This window comes from Piliocolobus tephrosceles, chromosome 18, assembly GCF_002776525.5.
Source record: "Piliocolobus tephrosceles isolate RC106 chromosome 18, ASM277652v3, whole genome shotgun sequence".
NCBI classification, from domain to species: Eukaryota; Metazoa; Chordata; class Mammalia; order Primates; family Cercopithecidae; genus Piliocolobus; species Piliocolobus tephrosceles.
The window spans coordinates 16,626,784-16,645,171 of record NC_045451.1 but is presented as its reverse complement, the minus strand read 5'-3'; the positions used below and the strand labels follow the sequence as shown (position 1 = coordinate 16,645,171).

At 39.2% G+C, this 18,388-nt stretch overlaps 1 protein-coding gene across 1 annotated transcript in view; it reads left to right on the top strand.

The window, feature by feature from the left end:
* PHLPP1 (PH domain and leucine rich repeat protein phosphatase 1) overlaps positions 1–18,388 on the top strand; it is a 265,241-nt gene that overhangs the window by 105,859 nt on the left and 140,994 nt on the right. The window contains exon 2 of the mRNA XM_023195183.2: positions 10,946–11,142. Coding sequence (XP_023050951.1) covers positions 10,946–11,142 — 197 coding nt within the window. The remainder of the gene's footprint in view (positions 1–10,945; positions 11,143–18,388) is intronic.

Sequence of the window (18,388 nt, the reverse complement as noted above, 5' to 3'; positions counted from 1 at the left end):
TCACTTGAGCCTGGGAGGCAGAGGTTGCAGTGAGGCGAGATCGCGCCACTATACTCCAGCCTGGGTGATAGAGTGAGACCTTTTATCAAAAAAAACAAAAAAAAGAAGGAAAGAAAGGTAAAAAGAAGATCAGCGAATTTAAAACCATTAAGAAGCTTAATAAAATTGATAGTTCTCTAACCAGACTGATCAAGAAAAGATAGAAGAATCAAGTTACCAATATCAGGACTGAAAGAGATGACATCATTACAGATTCTATAGATATTAAAAGAATAATAAGAATATATGTTATGTTTTTTGAGACGGAGTCTTGCTCTGTCACCAGGCAGGAGCGCAGTGGCACTGTCTGGGCTCACTGCAACTTCTTCTTCCCACGTTCAAGCAATTCTCCCACCTTCTACTCAAGCCTCCTGAGTAGCTGGGACTACAGGCACATGCCACCATGCCCATCTCTACAAAAACAATTTTTTTACATTAGCCAAGCATGCTGGTGTGCACCTGTAGTCCTAGCCACTCAGGAGACTGAGGCAGAAAGATCACATGAGCCCAGGAGTTTGAGGTTACACAGAGCCATGGTTGTGCTACTGCACAGTGTGGGGTACAGACCAGAACCCTGTTTCTTAAAGCAAAAAGTTATCAATTAAATTCATCATAATCATCTTGGTGACAGAAACAGCATTTGAGGAATTCCAATATCCCTTTCTGATTTAGAAAAAAAATAACTTGGCAAGTTAGGAATAGAAGGAAACTTCCTCAGTTCAATATAGAGAATCTGTAGAAAATATATAGCTAATAGTGTTTTATTCATTTATTTGGCTTTTTTTTTTTTTTTGAGACGGAGTCTTGCTCTGTCGCCTAGGCTGGAGTGCAGTGGCACGATCTTGGCACACTGCAAACTCTGCTTCCCGGGTTTATGCCATTCTCCTGCCTCAGCCTCCTGAGTAGCTGGGACCACAGGTGCCTGCTACCACGCCCAGCTAATTTTTTTTTTTGTATTTTTAGTGGAGATGTGGTTTCACCGTGTTAGCCAGGATGGTCTCAATCTCCTAACCTCGTGATCCACCCGCCTCAGCCTCCCAAACTGCTGGGATTACAGGTGTGAGCCACCGTGCCCGGATGCTAATAGTGTTTTAAATGGCAAAAATTTGAATGCCTTCCCCTTAAGATCAGGAAAAAGGAAAGAATGTCTGCTTTCACCGCTTCTGTTCAAGGTTGTAGTAGTGAGGTAAGCAAAATAAATAAAAGGCATCTAGATTGCAACTCTGCTTTTTTACAGAGTAGCCTGGTTTCATAAGTAATTTTAAAGATTATTTTAAAGATAATTTTAAATGTACTCCAACTCATAAACAGAACCAAAGACAAAAACCACATGATTATCTCAGTAGATGCAGAAAAGGCGTTTGACAAAATTCAACAGCCCTTCATTCTAAAAACTCTCAATAAATTAGGTGTTGATGGGACATATCTTAAAATAATAAGAGCTATTCATCACAAACCCACAGGCAGCATCACAGTGAATGGGCAAAAACTGGAAGCATTCCATTTGAAAACTGGCACAAGATAGGGATGTCCTCTCTCACCACTCCTATTCAACATAGTGTTGGAAATTCTGGCCAGGACAATCAGGCAGGAGAAAGAAATAAAGGGTATATAATTAGGAAAAGAGGAAGTCAAATTTTCCCTGTTTGCAGGTGACATGATTGTATATTTAGAAAACCCCATCATCTTAGCCCAAAATCTCTTAAGCTGCTAAGCAACTTCAGCAAAGTCTCAGGATACAAAATCAATGTGCAAAAATCACAAGCATTCTTATACACCAATAACAGACAAACAGAGAGCCAAATCATGAGTGAATTCCCATTCACAGTTGCTTCAAATGGAATAAAATACCTAGGAATCCAACTTACAAGGTATGTGAAGGACCTCTTCAAGGAGAACTACAAACCACTGCTCAGTGAAATAAAAGAGGACAGAAACAAATGAAAGAACATTCCATGCTCATGCATAGTAAAAATCAATATCATGAAAATGGCCATACTGCCCAAGGTAATTTATAGATTCAATGGCGTCCCCATCAAGCTGCCAATGACTTTCTTCACAGAATGGGAAAAAACTACTTTAAAGTTCATATGGAACCAAAAAAGAGCCCGCGTTGCCAAGACAATCCTAAGCCAAAAGAACAAAGCTGGAGGCATCATACTACCTGACTTCAAACTATACTACAAGGCTACAGTAACCAAAACAGCATGGTACTGGTGCCAAAACAGAGATATAGACCAATGGAACAAAACAGAGCCCTCAGAAATAATACCATACATCTACAACCATCTGATCTTTGACAAACCTGACAAAAACAAGAAATGGGGAAAGGATTCCCTATTTAATAAATGGTGCTGGGAAAACTGGCTAGCCATATGTAGAAAGCTGAAACTGGATCCCTTCCTTACACCTTATACAAAAATTAATTCAAGATGGATTAGAGACTTAAATGTTAGACCTAAAACCATAAAAACCCCAGAAGAAAACCTAGGCAATACCATTCAGGACATAGGCATGGGCAAGGACTTCATGTCTAAAACACCAAAAGCAACGGCAACAAAAGCCAAAATTGACAAATGGGATCTAATTAAACTAAAGAGCTTCTGCACAGCAAAAGAAACTACCATCAGAGTGAACAGGCAACCTACAGAATGGGAGAAAATTTTTGCAATCTGCTCATCTGACAAAGGGCTAATATCCAGAACCTATAAAGAACTCAATCAAAGTTACAAGAAAAAAACCAAACAACCCCATCAAAAAGTGGGCAAAGGATATGAACAGACACTTCTCAAAAGAAGACATTCATACAGCCAACAGACACATGAAAAAATGCTCATCGTCACTCGCCATCAGAGAAATGCAAATCAAAACCACAATGAGATACCATCTCACACCAGTTAGAATGGCAGTCATTTAAAAAATCAGGAAACAACAGGTGTTGGAGAGGATGTGGAGAGATAGGAACACTTTTACACTGTTGGTGGGATTGTAAACTAGTTCAACCATTGTGGAAAACAGTGTGGCGATTCCTCAAGGATCTAGAACTAGAAATACCGTTTGACCCAACAATCCCATTACTGGGGATATACCCAAAGGATTGTAAGTCATGCTGCTATAAAGACACATGCACACGTATGTTTATTGCGGCACTATTCACTATGGCAAAGACTTGGAATCAACCCAAATGTCCATCAGTGACAGACTGGATTAAGAAAATGTGGCACATGTACACCATGGAATACTGTGTAACCATAAAAAAGGATGAGTTCGTGTCCTTTGTAGGTACATGGATGCAGCTGGAAGCCATCATTCTCAGCAAACTATCACAAGAACAGAAAACCAAGTACCGCATGTTCTCACTCACAGGTAGGAATTGAACAATGAGATCACTTGGACACAGGAAGGAGAGCATCACACACCGGGTCTTATTGTAGGCAGAGGATAGTGGGGAGGGATAGCATTAGGAGACATACCTATTGTTAATGATGAGTTAATGGGTGCAGCACACCAACATAGCACATGTATTCATATGTAACAAACCTGCACGTTGTGCACATGTACCCTAGAACTTAAAGTATAATAATAATAAAAAAAAAAGAAAGTTAAGAAGTAAGTAAGCCAGACTGGGAGAAAATATTTGCAAGTCATACATCTGACAGAAGTCTGGGCACAGTGACTCACGCTTATAATCCCAACATGTGGGAGGCTGAGGTGGAAGCATCATTTGAGTGCAGGAATTCAAGGCCAGCATGGGCAACATAGCGAGACCCTGTCTCTACAAAAAATGGAAAAAAATTATCTGGGCGTGGTGGCAGGCACTTGTAGTCCCAGCTATTCGGGAGGCTGAGGAGGGAGGATCATTTGATCCCAGGAGGAGGTTGAGACTGTAGCGAGCTATGTTTGTGCCACCGCACTCCAGCCTGGGCAACAGCAAGACTGTGTCTCAAAAAAAAAAAAAAAAGTATATCTGACAGAGGATTTATGTTAGGAATATCTAAAGAACGCAACCCAATTAAAATTGAACAATAGATTTGAATAGTCATTTTGGCAAAGAAGATATGCAGATCAGAAACTTGTGAGAAGATGATTAGTCATTAGGGGAATGCAACTTAAAACCGTAGGGAGATACCACTACATATGCACTAGAATGGCTAAAAGTGTTGACTGGGGGCCAGGCACTGTGGCTCATGCCTGTAATCCCAGCACTTTGGGAGGCTGAGGCGGGTGGACCACCTGAGGTCGGCAGTTCTAGACCAGCCTGGCCAACATGGTGAAACCCTGTCTCTACTAAAAATACAAAAATTAGCCAGGCGTGGTGGCGGGTGCCTGTAATCCCAACTACTCGGGAGGCTGAGGCAGGAGAATTGCTTAAACCTGGGAGGTGGATGTTGCAGTGAGCCGAGATTATGGCATTGCACTCCAGCTGTGCGACAAGAGTAAAACTGCGTCTCAAAAAAAAAAAAAAAAAAATGTTGACAGGTACGTGGAGCTTATGGAACTCTCTGCACTGCTGCTGGGGGTGTAAAATGGTACAAACAAGCCATTCCAGTCCCAGGTATTTACCGAAGAGAAATCAGAACATTTGTCTATACCAAGACTTGTACACCAGTGTTCTCTGTCAAAATAATAATAATAAAAAAAAGACTGTAAACAATTCAAATGTCCATTAGCAGATCAATTGTTAAATTGTGATATATTCATACAAGGTAATACTACACAGCAACAAAAAATAATGAACTCTTGCAACAACATGGAAGAAAGTGACAGAAACCAGATCATAGTTGCCTGAGTGTGGGAGAAACTCTGTGGGGATGTAGGGAGAGGGAGAAATCACAGTGGGACATGAGGAAACGACAATGATCAATATACTCATTTTCTGGTGACGGTTTCATGTGTGTAGATACGTCATATCTTATTTTATACTTCATGTAGTTTACTGTATGTCTTTTATACATTAATCTGTAAAAAAAAAAAAAAGTGAAGATTTTTAAAAGGTGGATGTTTCTATCATAGAAAGCATTTTGCAAAAACCATTCATGACACTAGAAAAGTACTTCACAAAACAATGACTTTTTGGCTGTGAAAAAAATGACAGGGTCTTACTATGAAAATAAATGTTTAAACCATTCAGGATGTAAAACAACCACAACAAAGGCACACGAAGTACGTTGCTTCTGTTTTCTTAAAGTTTTCCTTATAATAGACCACCCCCACCCCCCATTATTTTTAACAGTGGTCAAATGAGCCAATGTGTACTTTCTCTTTTTTTTTTGAGACAGACTTTCGCTCTGTCACCTGGGCTGGAGTGCAGTGGCACACCCTCAGCCCACTGCAACCTCCACCTCCTGCGTTCAAGTGATTCTCCTGCCTCAGCCTCCAGACTAGCTGGGTCTACAGGCGCCCGCCACCATGCCTGGGTAATTTTTATATTTTTAGTAGAGACAGAGTTTTGCCATCTTGGCCAGGCTGGTCTCGAACTCCTGACCTCAAGTGATCTACCCACGTCAGCCTCCCAAAGTGCTGAGATTACAGGCATGAGCCACTGTGTCCAGCCCAGTGTGTACTTTCCAAAATAATGTTTTACTTTTTGGTTAAGATGTTAGTTTTGGCTTTCTGAGTTAAAATTGTAAATACTTTAAAAACCAGTGTATGTATACAGATATATTAATATCTTTTCTATATATTATATCTTTTCTATAAAGTATTATATTTTCTATATATTAATATCTTTTCTATAAAGTATATATTTATATTAAATTATAATATAAAGTATAAAATATATAAATATAAAAATATAAAAAATATAAAAATATATAAAAATATAAAAAATATATTTAAAAAATATAAAAATATAAATAAAATATAATTAAAGTATATATTAATTAATTAATATATTAATATCTTTTCTATAAAGTATATATTTATATAATATATAGTTATATAATATATTTACATATTTTATATAATATATATTTATATATTCATATAATATATATATCTTTTTTAAAGACAAGATCTTACTCCATCTCCCAGGCTTTGGCGTGCAGTGGCACAATCATAGCGCACTGCACCCTTGACCTCCTGGGCGCAAGCAGTCCTCACACCTGTACTTCCTGATTAGCTGGGACTACAGGTGCCTGCCACCACTCCTAGCTAATTTTTTTATGGAGATGGGGTTTCACTATGTTGCCCAGGCTGGTCTTGAACTCCTGGGCTCAAGCAGTCTTCCCACTTTGGCCTTTTAAAGTGCTGAGATTACAGGCATAAACCATTGCCCCCAGCCCAGATACATTTTTAATTATAGTGATTACAGTAGACCTATCACTATAATACTCAGTGAGCTTTTTTTATTGGAAAAAATGTCTGTCAAGGTAAATATTATCTGTCTAAATAGTTTGCTACATGGGCTAGGCCTCCTGAGATAGGTAAACTATGTGAAGGAAGAGATAAGAAAGATCAAAGACAAAGTAATAAGCCAATTAAAGTAGAAATAATTTTGTAAGAATAAATTTGGCTATAGGAGAAATTAATTTTAACCCACCCCTTCCTCATGTTTGGAATGTGATTTAAGGAAATGGGAATAGGCTCTTGTTACTGAGTGATCTCACCATCCTTTATTCTCGTGGGTATGGTCAAATAAATCTACTACAGTTATCTGCCAAATCTGATGTCTGTGCATATTAAAGTTGTTTTTTGTTTTTTTTTTTTTCTGGAGGTCCATTGCTTTCATCGTATTTTTAAGGTAGTTTTATGTGACGTGAAAAGGTTGAACTAGCTTACTTACGGAGATGACAATTAAAATCCTGAATTCATGAATGTGAGGAATACATTTGTTAGAAAATAAACTGACCTTGGGGAATGACTTATTTTATTATTTTAGATTTATGGTCACAAGATATAACCATCTATTTGTGGTTGTTGAAATGTAGGTCTCGGCCAGGCGCGGTGGCTCAAGCCTGTAATCCCAGCACTTTGGGAGGCTGAGACGGGCGGATCACGAGGTCAGGAGATCGAGACCATCCTGGCTAACACGGTGAAACCCTGTCTCTACTAAAAAATACAAAAAACTAGCCGGGCGAGGTGGCGGGCGTCTGTAGTCCCAGCTACTCGGGAAGCTGAGGCAGGAGAATGGCGTAAACCCGGGAGGCGGAGCTTGCAGTGAGCCGAGATCGGGCCACTGCACTCCAGCCTGGGTGACAGAGCGAGACTCCGTCTCAAAAAAAAAAAATGAAATGTAGGTCTCAGGCCTTGGCTACCAATGTTTCAAATCTAGGGCTGTGGTAGTAGACAGAAATCTAAGTGATACTAATATATATGATCCTTGGACTACATTTTTAGAGATTCTGCTTTATATGGTTTTTGGACTACGTTTTTAGAGATTTTGCTTTAAGCAATTTGACGCAGAGAACATTTTCTTGATACCTCTAGCATCTAGCATACTGGATTATAAGACATTTCACGCTCTGTTTTGCCCCCTCTTTAAAAAACAATTTTACTATGTGAAATAAGAACTGTCATTTTGGTGTGTGGGAGACGAGCTTTGAGTATGTAATCAAGATCCAGAGGCCGTCTGGGCGCGGTGGCTCACACATATAATCCCAGCACTTTGGGAGGCCGAGGTGGGTGGATCATGAGGTCAGGAGTTTGAGACCAGCCTGGCCAATATGGGGAAACCCTGTCTGTGTTAAAAATACAAAAATTAGCCAGGCATGGTGGCGTTTGTTTGTAGTCCGAAGTGCTTGGAGGCTGAGGCAGAAGAATCAATTGAACCTGGGAGGCGAAGGTTGCAGTGAGCCGAAATCATGCCACTGCACTCTAGCCTGGGCGACAGAGTGAGACTCTGTCTAAAAAATAAATAAATAAATAAAATAAAATAAAATAAAATAATCCAGAGGCCCTAGTTTGATTCTTTAGCATTATGCTGTAATTTTCTACAAGTGGGCCCGACTAGTGGGCCATGCCTGGTTTTTAAATAGACTAGTATAGATCACCTTACCTACCATGTGCCAAGTGCGTAAGTAAAAGAGGAAGTATATGAATATGTTTTCAAATCACTCTCTGTTGTCGTATTTCTGTCTCAGCTTGAAATGTTTGCTTTTGCTGTCTGTTTTTCCTCCTGGATCATGTAAAAAATGCCTTAAGCCTGTAGGGAATTAGAGTAACATTTCTAAAGTGAAAGTTACAACTGACCCAGCTTTAAACTGGCAGACATGAATTACTTTGGTATTATCAGTGTTTATTAGAGCATAGGGCAACTGGAATTCCTCTGAGTTGAGAATTTTGAGAATTGGCAGGAAGAGCAAAAATAATTCCTTATGTCATAGAACAAGGAAGTCTGATAAAAAGGAGGGTGCACCTGGGTGATTGTCTAGGTATATATTACCTCATTCATCTCCATATTCCCCAGGACCCACTTAGTACACAGCCACGTCCTAAGGATGTGTCTGATCTGGGACACCCAGGGAGAGGACAGACAATAGGGATATTGAAATTCATTCAGAGCAAGACCAGAGGGATTTGATTCAGACTGGGATGTTCAGGGTTTTCCAAGGACAGGCTGATCTGACTTTTGGGCTCCAGGACAATTCGGAACTCTTGGGAATTTTTCTGACTAGGGAATAAAGAGCCAGAATCTACTGATGTATCCATACTCTTCCGTTAAAGATCCCTTCTGGCCTTTGTCCAGTCTGTCTGGTGATTTGCTCTGGGGCTTTCTGTAGGATGTATATGGAGTTGGAGAATTGAAAGGCCAGCCCTTATGTACGCCTGTTCTCTTTTTTTCCAGTTTGGTTCTTCATAGAACTGCATAAATTTGACAGGTCAACAAGTATTCTTGAAGCCACTCTCTGATGGACTGAATAAAATACCTACTTCTTTACATTTATTGTGTGTGTGTGTGTGTGTGTGTGTGTGTATAGATCAGATCAGATCCCTTTTTAGCATTCGTTTATTATGTCAAGGAAATTGGATTTTGGAAACCCAGTAACCTATTGTCCATTGTTTTTAGTCCTTCATTTGCTTTTCATTTTTATTATTCTTTGTCTTTTCTTCTCTCTTCTTCCCCACAGGAAGAGAGTCTGTCATATAGTAAGGAGCTCTTAGATTGGAAACCCAGGCATCTTCCACTTTAGGTATAAATGAGCTTGTGCAGAATGGGACATGTGAATCACTGTGTCTGATCCATCATTGGCAGCCCTTGGCTTGTCACATCTCACATCTGTTTTGAATAGTCTTCTGGGCTCCCTACTATAACGTGGTAGACAAACGATACAGTACCTTTCCAGTGAGAGCTCTAACAGTGTAGCTGTTTGCTGGGCACCTGGTTCAAGTAGCTGAATCACTGTTATACTTCATCCTGGCCCAGCCTCAGCAAAATTTTGTAGTGTGAAGTATTTATTTTATAAAACATTTTGATCTACTGGGAGAAAGAAGAAGTGAAATTCAAACCTGTGGCTTATTTCCTAACATCTGTGCCCAAAGTATGTATTGGGAAGGTTCAGATACTCTTTGGAGTTTCTTGTTATTTATTTTTAGAGCTGTTGTTCTTCCTGTTCCCTGTCTAATAAGTATTAGACATGTATCAAAACCACTTGGTATTTATGCTGATTTTTAATATTAATAAGAATGTAATTTATCTTGAGCCTATTTCTTTTGCTAGCCCTTGGCAACTAGTCCAACTTCTAAATAAATATGTTATTCCTGACTGGGGTCCTACTATAGTACATATATCTCTTATTAACTTATCTCTGGGCAGAGCTTTGGTACTGTTTGAAATTATCTATTCAGTATCTAGAAATGCGGAAATACTTTTCTGGTTGCTTATATGACTCTGTCACTATGTTTGTGTCAATCACAGTAGTTCTCCCGTTAAGTTGATAGGACTTGCCTGACTAATTCTGCCAAATTCATTTCCATTTGGGAAGTAAAGACTCTTCAGACCTTTCTCAGATCTCTTTCAGCCTTTCAGCCTCATTTCTTGTTTCTCTGTTTCTGTGCTCCTTACCGTGAGTCATAAGTATTGTAGGACCCATTCTTCATGGATTGCTGGGATAGTACTTCTAATAGGAAATCATCGTGTTTTTTAAGAAAAATATTTCCTTTCTAATGTTTCCTTTACAGTAAATACACACTGAATATCTGTAGAAGGAAAAATATCCGCAGTTAATTTTGTTAAACTGATTAGTTTTATTAAATGTAAGATGTTGGATGTTATTTTCCTATCTCAGGCTGTAATACTTTCTTCTTAGTGTATTTAAATAACTCTATCCATTCATAAACACCGTGAAGTCTTTTCAAACATAAATTAAATTGTGAAAGATATGCAAGAAAATCAAACTCCAACCCAGGCGCGGTGGCTCATGCCTGTAATCCTAGCACTTTGGGAGGCTGAGGTGGGCAGATCTCCTGAGGTCGGGAGTTCGAGATCAGCCTAACCAACATGGTGAAACCCCATCTCTACTAAAAATACAAAAAAAATTAGCCATGCCTGGTGGCCGGCACCTGTAGACCAGCTACACGGGAGGCTGAGGCAGGAGAATTGCTTGAACCTAGGAGGCAGAGGTTACAGTGAGTTGAGATCGCACCACTGCACTCAAGCCTGGGCGACAGTGAGACTCCGTCTCAAATAAAAAAGAAAAGAAAACTCCAGTTAAAACAGAGAGTTAAAATGGTGTTTTCCTAGGATTTTATGGAAAAGGCTGTTCACTTAATATTAAGTGTACATGTGGAGATGTAGTTCTTACCATAATTCCATTACAACAGTTGTCATCTCAATTATAAATTAGATTGAATTTTTAATTTTCCCTTGAATTATTCCCTTGTTGTCCAGTTCTTATATCTGGTATGCAGATGAGTAGGAAAAGCTTCCATTTTAAAAGAATAACATGTTTGCTTGTGTTTATTTCAGGAAAACCTCACAGCACGGGTAGCTCTGAACGGATTCAGCTCTCAGGAATGTATAATGTCCGTAAAGGCAAAATGCAGTTGCCAGTGAACAGATGGACAAGACGCCAAGTGATCCTGTGTGGGACCTGCCTGATAGTATCATCTGTGAAAGACAGCTTGACCGGAAAGATGCATGTTCTGCCACTGATTGGTGGAAAAGTAAGTTAGCTAGTTAGTTTGTTTATTTATTTATTTATTTTTTGAGTCGGAGTCTTGCTCTGTTGCCCAGGCTCGAGTGTAGTGGCATGGTCTCAGCTCACTGCAACCTCTGCCTCCCGAGTTCAAGCCATACTCCTGCCTCAGCCAGGATTACAGGCATGCACCACCACACCTGGCTAATTTTTGTATTTTCAGTAGAGACGGGGTTTCACCATGTTGGCCAGGCTGGTCTCGAACTCCTGACCTCAAGTGATCTGCCCGCCTCGGTCTCCCAAAGTGCTGGGATTACAGGTGTGAGCCACCACGCCAGGCTGAAAAGTAAGTTTAAAACAAGCAAAATACTAATAAGTTTCCCAGCATCAGTAAGGACCTTACTTTAAGCCATTTTTGTGATGTGGGGTAGATGATTTTTGACTCATCTGAGGTCTTATTCAGTTCCTGTTGTGGATGTTGTCGGTTGGTGGAACTATGGAGAAAAAACAGTGCCATTGGCTCATGTGAGGCCTTGATGATCATTGCTTCATTAGTTATGTGCATTGTACCTACTGGACAGAAAATAGGTAGAATTTCATTGTCATATTTCAGAGTTTAGATGACAAATTGATTACTTATGAGTTGGTATCTTAAGCATACATTTTCTAGTAGAGTATACTGATCCTTAAATGTGTGGATTTAGAAACATTGACCCCTGCTGAAGGTTTGAGTCTATAGTGCTTAAGTATTTGACCACATTTTCCCCTATCTGTGTTTAGTGACCAGTGGGGTTAGCATTTTTAGTTTATTAAGTGCCTAGTTATAAATTTTGAATCTTAAATGTTTCTCATTTTGGAGAAAATGTGATGCAACTGATATATTTTTGACATTATTGGTTTCTTTGCTTTGGGTATGTTAACTATTTTATTGCTGTTATTTATAAAATAGAACCAGATTGCTTGGGAAAATGTTATATTCTTTTCTTTGTCAGAGTTATTAATAAAGTCCCAAGCATTGGTAAGGGTAGCATCACCAGAGTTAGATGTCATATTTCTTGATTTTTAAGTAATACAATATGTTAATAAATGGAAATTAGGATTTGGATGAGAAAATGAGTCATTGGACATTGGGGGCACATTAAACAAATACTTTCTTTTTCTTTTTTCCTTTTTTTTTATTTTATTTTTTTGAGATGAAGTCTTGCTCTGTTTCCCAGGCTGGAGTGTAGTGGCACGATCCCAGATCACTGCAACCTCTGCCTCCCGGGTTCAAGTGATTCTCCTGCCTCAGCCTCCCAAGTAGCTGGGACTACAGGCTCGTGACCCCACATCCAGCTAATTTTCTGTATTTTTAGTGGAGACGGGGTTTCACCGGGTTAGCCAGGATGGTCTTGATTTCCTGACCTCATGATTCACCCGCTTTGGCCTCCCAAAGTGCCAAGATTACAGGTGTGAGCCACTGTTCCTGGCCTAAGTAAACCATTTGTTAATTGGCAAATGTCTAAATGTCTGATCTGTTTCAAGGGTTATAAGTGAAGGAAGTAAGACCAGATGTGTATGGTAATAAATGGTTTTGTTGTTCACTGCTGTGTAGCAAGCACATTCTTGTAGTCTTTCCTTATGAATAAATAGCCTATGTTAGTTTTTTCCTCTCTATTCTAGTTTTAAGAAGGCTAATACTTGATCATTTTCAAAAATAGGTTTTGGTCAGGCTGTGCAAGGTACATTTAGATCAATTTTAGTCGTTCATTTTGAATCCACTGCTGCTTAACTTTTGTCGGAGCATTGAAAAGTTAGTGACTGATATACTAAGATTTTGCCCTATGGATAGATGGATTACTGAAAAAAATAGTCATCTGTATTACCACCATAGGTTATTAAAAATGCATATTTAATGTTTGATGCTTTGTTGGGTCAACAGTCTCTCTCTTCTCTATGATGTTGGGTGTTTGCATAGGCACATTTAATGTAACTATTTATTCAGTATCCTCTTTGGGGAAGGCACTGTGCCTGGCACTCCAGAAATATTAACATAGCTAAGTAACCCCTCGCCTTTGAATAGCTTATAATTTTGTATCAGAAGATGAAGTAGGCGCAATGATATCTGTTGTAAGAAAGGTGCAGAAAAGTACTGTGGGGGATTAATGGAAGGAGAGATTACATTTTGTCGGGTAAGAAGGAATTTTGTGATGAAAGAGGTAGCAATTATGATGGAATTCGAAGGATGAAAAGTCTTTTGACATGTGAAGGAGAGATGGTCAGAAGATTTTTATGCTCATAGAGGCAGAGACAGGAAAGCACATGGAATGTTCAGATAAGGTCAGCAGATCCGGTTATAATTAGCATTTTCATTCTGTACTAGAGACTTGTCCCTTTTCCCAGGCCTATTACTGGATGGACTTCTACCATTGAGTGAATTGAAAGTTAATAGCTTCCTCTTTTCACAAGCAAAACTTGTAAAACCTGTTTTACACTATGCCTTTAAAAAATAATTGACTACATTGAAAAACTGAGTCTTTAATATCTGTTGACTGAGTTAGGGAAAAATAATTGATTTCTTGCAGTTTGAGCTTTCATTAATTTTTGTCTGTTGTTTTTTTTTTTAATCCTGTTCTGTTGTCAGAGAAAAACTGAGAGTAAAAATGAAAGGAGTTTTATTTTTTCTTTTTAATTTAGATATAGAAGAGCTATAGATTTAGAAATAAGGAGTGAGATAGATTAGTCATAACCTAGTTATAATTGCTATGGTTTCATACCACTTGAGCGTGGTCATTACTTTACATATATGGCTTTGTTGTTAAATAAAACTCTCAAAATTTGATTATTGAAATAGATACATTTATATTATGTGGTTTTAATGTTATATTTAACTTGTCCTATAGAATTTAACATAGATTTTTAAATAACGTATCATTATTTTTTTTTTTGAAAGACGGTCTTGCTTTGTTGCCCAGGCTGGAGTGCAGTGGTGCGATCTTGGCTCACTGCAACCTCCGCCTCCCAGGTTCAAGAGATTCTCCTGCCTCAGCCTCCTGAGTTGCTGGGACTGCTGGTGCACACCACCATGCCTGGCTAATTTTTGTACTTTTAGTAGGGACAGGGTTTCACCATGTTGGCCAGGCTGGTCTCGAACTCCTGACCTCAAGTGATCCACCCACCTCAGCCTCCCAAAGTGCTGGGATTATAGGCATGAACCACCCTGCCTGGCCAGATAATATTGTACTTTAATTAATATTTGTTAAATTATGAAGTATAATAAATTGAAGAATTGTTAATCACTACTGAATGTAGGAACTGTAGCGATATCAATACCAGTGTTTCTTCTACCTGTGTTCTCTTTACATGTGTCTCATTGCCTCCCCTAGCCCTAGAAGGATTCACTGTCCTAGAATGTGTATTCATCATTTTTTCCTTTCTTGAAATAAGTTTTACCATGTATCTATATTTTGCTTGTTTTTGGTGTGTATAAAAGTGATAAATTGCTGTGGTCTTCTGTAATTGATTTTATTCACCTAATACAGTGTTTCATAATAAGATTACATGCTACTTATGTGGTTTTCATTTCTCTATAATGTCTACTCTAAACATTCCACAATTTTCATAATTTCTTAAGTAATTTTCCTGCTGATGGACATTTGGGTTGCTTTCAGTTTGTTGTTGTTATAAACAATGTTGCTGCTATAGTCTTATGTTGATATGCCTCCTGGTACGCAAGTACTTTTTCTAAGACAGTAGTTTCCAAGTGGAGTTACTATGCTGGAGGGACATTTGGTTATATGTGGGAATGTTTGATGGTCAGATGATTGAACAGTGAACATATCAGTTAATATAAGCTTAAATAATGCCATGGTAACACCCCTCTTTTCCCTCCAATCTTAGTGACTGGTCATAACAGTTATTTCTCATATTATGTGTCTGTTGTGGGTTGGTGGGTTTGGGGTGTGGGAGTTTCTTTTGTCACACGGTTGTTCAGGGACCCAGCCTGATGAAGTCTTGGCTCTTTTATACTTCCCTTTGTTGCTTTGGCAAGGGAAGAGGTAACTGGAGCATCATTCATGGGCTTTGTATGTTTAGATGCAGAAGTGACACATGCCACTACTCTCCGTGGCTCTTTGGCCAGGACTAGTCACATCACTCCACCTTAATTGCAAGGGGTCTGAGAAATGTGGAGAAGTAGATAGAGTGATTGGTGAATAACATTATCTTTGCTGCAGGGGACACTCTTGGCATTTAAAGGCAGAGGCAGAGAGATTAAAATATGCAGAGTATTAGAGAGTTCTGCACAGGGGACAATGAAGAACTATTCAATCCACAATTCCTATAATGACCTCCTTGAGAAATGCTACTATTGGGTATACATTTTGGAGCTCAGTTACTGGGCTCTGGGACATACACATTTACTTTTGCAAGATGATACCAAGTTGTTTTTCAAGGTCGATGTACCATTTTGCATTCACATCAGTGTACAAGTGTTTTTTCTCCACATACACTTTACTGCTGTATTCCCCCATTAAACCATCACTGCAACCAAGATAGTGACCATGTTCATTATTCCCAGAAGTTTCCTGGTGTCCCTTTGTTCTCCTTTCCTCCCACCCTTTTATTCTCCTTTCCTCCCACCCTTTCGCACTCCTCTCCATCCCTAAGAAGCCTTTTGCTTGATATCTGTCAATTTGTTTACATAGCATTTTTTTAAAATTATATTTTCTGTTTGGTTTATAGAAACAGAGTTCGTTTTTGAGTATTGATCTTGAGTATTGATTTATAATCTTGCTAAATTTTCTGGTTTATTCTAATATGATGCCTATAGGTTTTTTTGTTTACTGTAAAGCTAATCATATAATATTCAAATGATGACAAGTTTCTTCCTTTTTTTTGTCTTACTGTTATGGGTAGGAATATCTAGTTTGAATAGAAACAGTAGATACTTACTTGTTTTATCAATGATCTTTTTTTTTTCTTTTTTTTCCTTTTTTTTTTTTTTTTGAGACAGAGTCTCTCTCTGTCACCCAGGCTGGAGTGCAGTGGTACATGCTCGGTTCACTGCAACCTCTGCCTCCCGGGTTTAAGCCATTCTCCTGCCTCAGCCTCCCAAGTAGCTGGTACTACAGGCGCCCGCCACCACACCCAGCTAATTTTTGTATTTTTAGTAGAGTCTGGGTTTCATCATGTTGGCCAAGCTGGTCTCGAACTCCTGACCTCAGGTGACCTGCCTGCCTTGGCCTCCCAAAAGTGCTGGGATTACAGGTGTGAAGCACCGCACCTGGCTCCTTATCAATGATCTTGAGAGTGATATCTCATCATTAACATTGAAGTTTGCTTTAGATGTTTGATAAATACCCTTGGTCAATTTAAGTTAGTTGTTATTTTCTGAGTTTGCTGAGAATTTTTATCCTTCATTTCAGCCTGAATGAAGTTACTAACAGCTTTTTCTGCAGCTGTGGGGATAATAGTATGGGTGTCTTTAATCCATTAATGTGGTTAATTGTTTTGTAGTTCTAATTATGTTAAACTGTCTTTCTTTATCTGAGGTAAATTCAACTGGTTCTTTTTTTTCTTTTTTTTTGACGGAGTCTTGTTGTATTGCCCAGGCTGGAGCACACTGGCACAACGTCAGCTCACTGCGTCCTCTACCTCTCAGGTTCAAGCGATTCTCCTGCCTCAGCCTCCTGAGTACCTGGGATTACAGGCACACACCACCACATCTGACTAATTTTTATATTTTTAGTAGAGGTGGGGTTTCGCCATGTTGGCCAGGCTGGTCTCAAACTCCTGACCTCAAATGATTCGCCTGCCTCAGCCTTCCAAAGTATTGGGATTATAGGGGTGAGCCACCGTGCCTGGCCTTGTTCCTGATGTATATATATTTTTAAGTTACTGGGTTTTCTAAAATAAATAAATAAATTAATTAATTAATTAAAAGGCTGGGCATGGTGGTTCATGCCTGTAATCCCAGCACTTGGGAGGCTGAGGTGGGTGGATCACGAGGTCAGGAGTTCAAGACCAGCCTGGCCAAGATGGTAAAACCCTGTCTGTACTAAAATTACAAAAATTGCTTGCCACGGTGTCAGGTGCCTGTAATCCCAGCTACTTGGGAGGCTGAGGCAGGAGAATCGCTTGAACCCGGGAGGCAGAAGTTGCAGTGAGCTGAGATCACACCACTGCACTCCAGCCTGGGCAACAGAGCAAGACTCCATCTAAAATAAATAAATAAATAAAAATAAATTATTGGATTTTGATGCAACATTTTGTTCAAGATAAATCTTTATGACTGTGGTTACCTGTAAGTTTCCTTTCTGTTACTGTTCTCATGTGGGTCTTGGTTATACTATCCTCATAAAATGGGTTGGGGTGTTTTCCTTCATTTTTTGTTGGCTGGATGAGTTTGCATGAGTTTGGGTTGATCTGTTTTTTGAAACTTTGGTAAAACTTACCTGTAAAGCCATATGGACCTGATATTTTTTTGAGACATTTAAAAAAAAAAACAAAAAAAAACTTCCTGTATTTTAAATGGTTATATAGGGGCCAGGCATGGCTCATGCGTGTAATCCCAGTACTTTGGGAGGCCAAAGCTGTAATCCCAGCTACTCAGGAGGTTGAGGTAGGAGCATCGCTTGAACCCGGAAGGTGGAGGTTGTAGTGAGCCAGGATTGCATCACTGCACTGCAGCCTGGGCAAGCAGTGAAATTCCGTCTCAAAAAAAAAAAAAAAAAAATTGTGGGACTATTTAATTTTTTGTTTTGTTTTATTAACACTGGATTTCACTCTGTTGTCCAGGCTGGAGTGCAGTGGTGTAGTTACTCCTCAGTATAGCCTCGACCTCCTCAGGCTTGGGCAATTTTCCCACTTTAGCCTTCTGAGTAGGACTACAAAGGACTACAGAGTGTGCGCTGCCACACCCAGCTAACTTTTGTTTTTCTGTTTTTTTGTAGATATAAGGTTTTGCCATGTTGCACAGGCTTATCTCCAACTCCTGTGCTCAAGCGATCTGCCCCTCTCAGTCTTCCAAAGTGCTGGAATTACAAGCGTGAGCCTGCACCTGGCTGATAGGACTATTTAGGCTTTTGTTTTTTCTTTATTTAGTACTATTGGTAAAACATATTTTTTCTAAGAATTTGTCACAAAATTGTTCATAATATTCTCTTTTTAATCTCTGGCGAATCTGTAGCTGTGTCTCCCTTTTCATTGTTAATATTATTTATAAGTGTCTGCTCTCTTTTTCCTGCCAGAGGATGTATCATTTTTTCTTGCCAGAGGATTTATCAATTTTACTA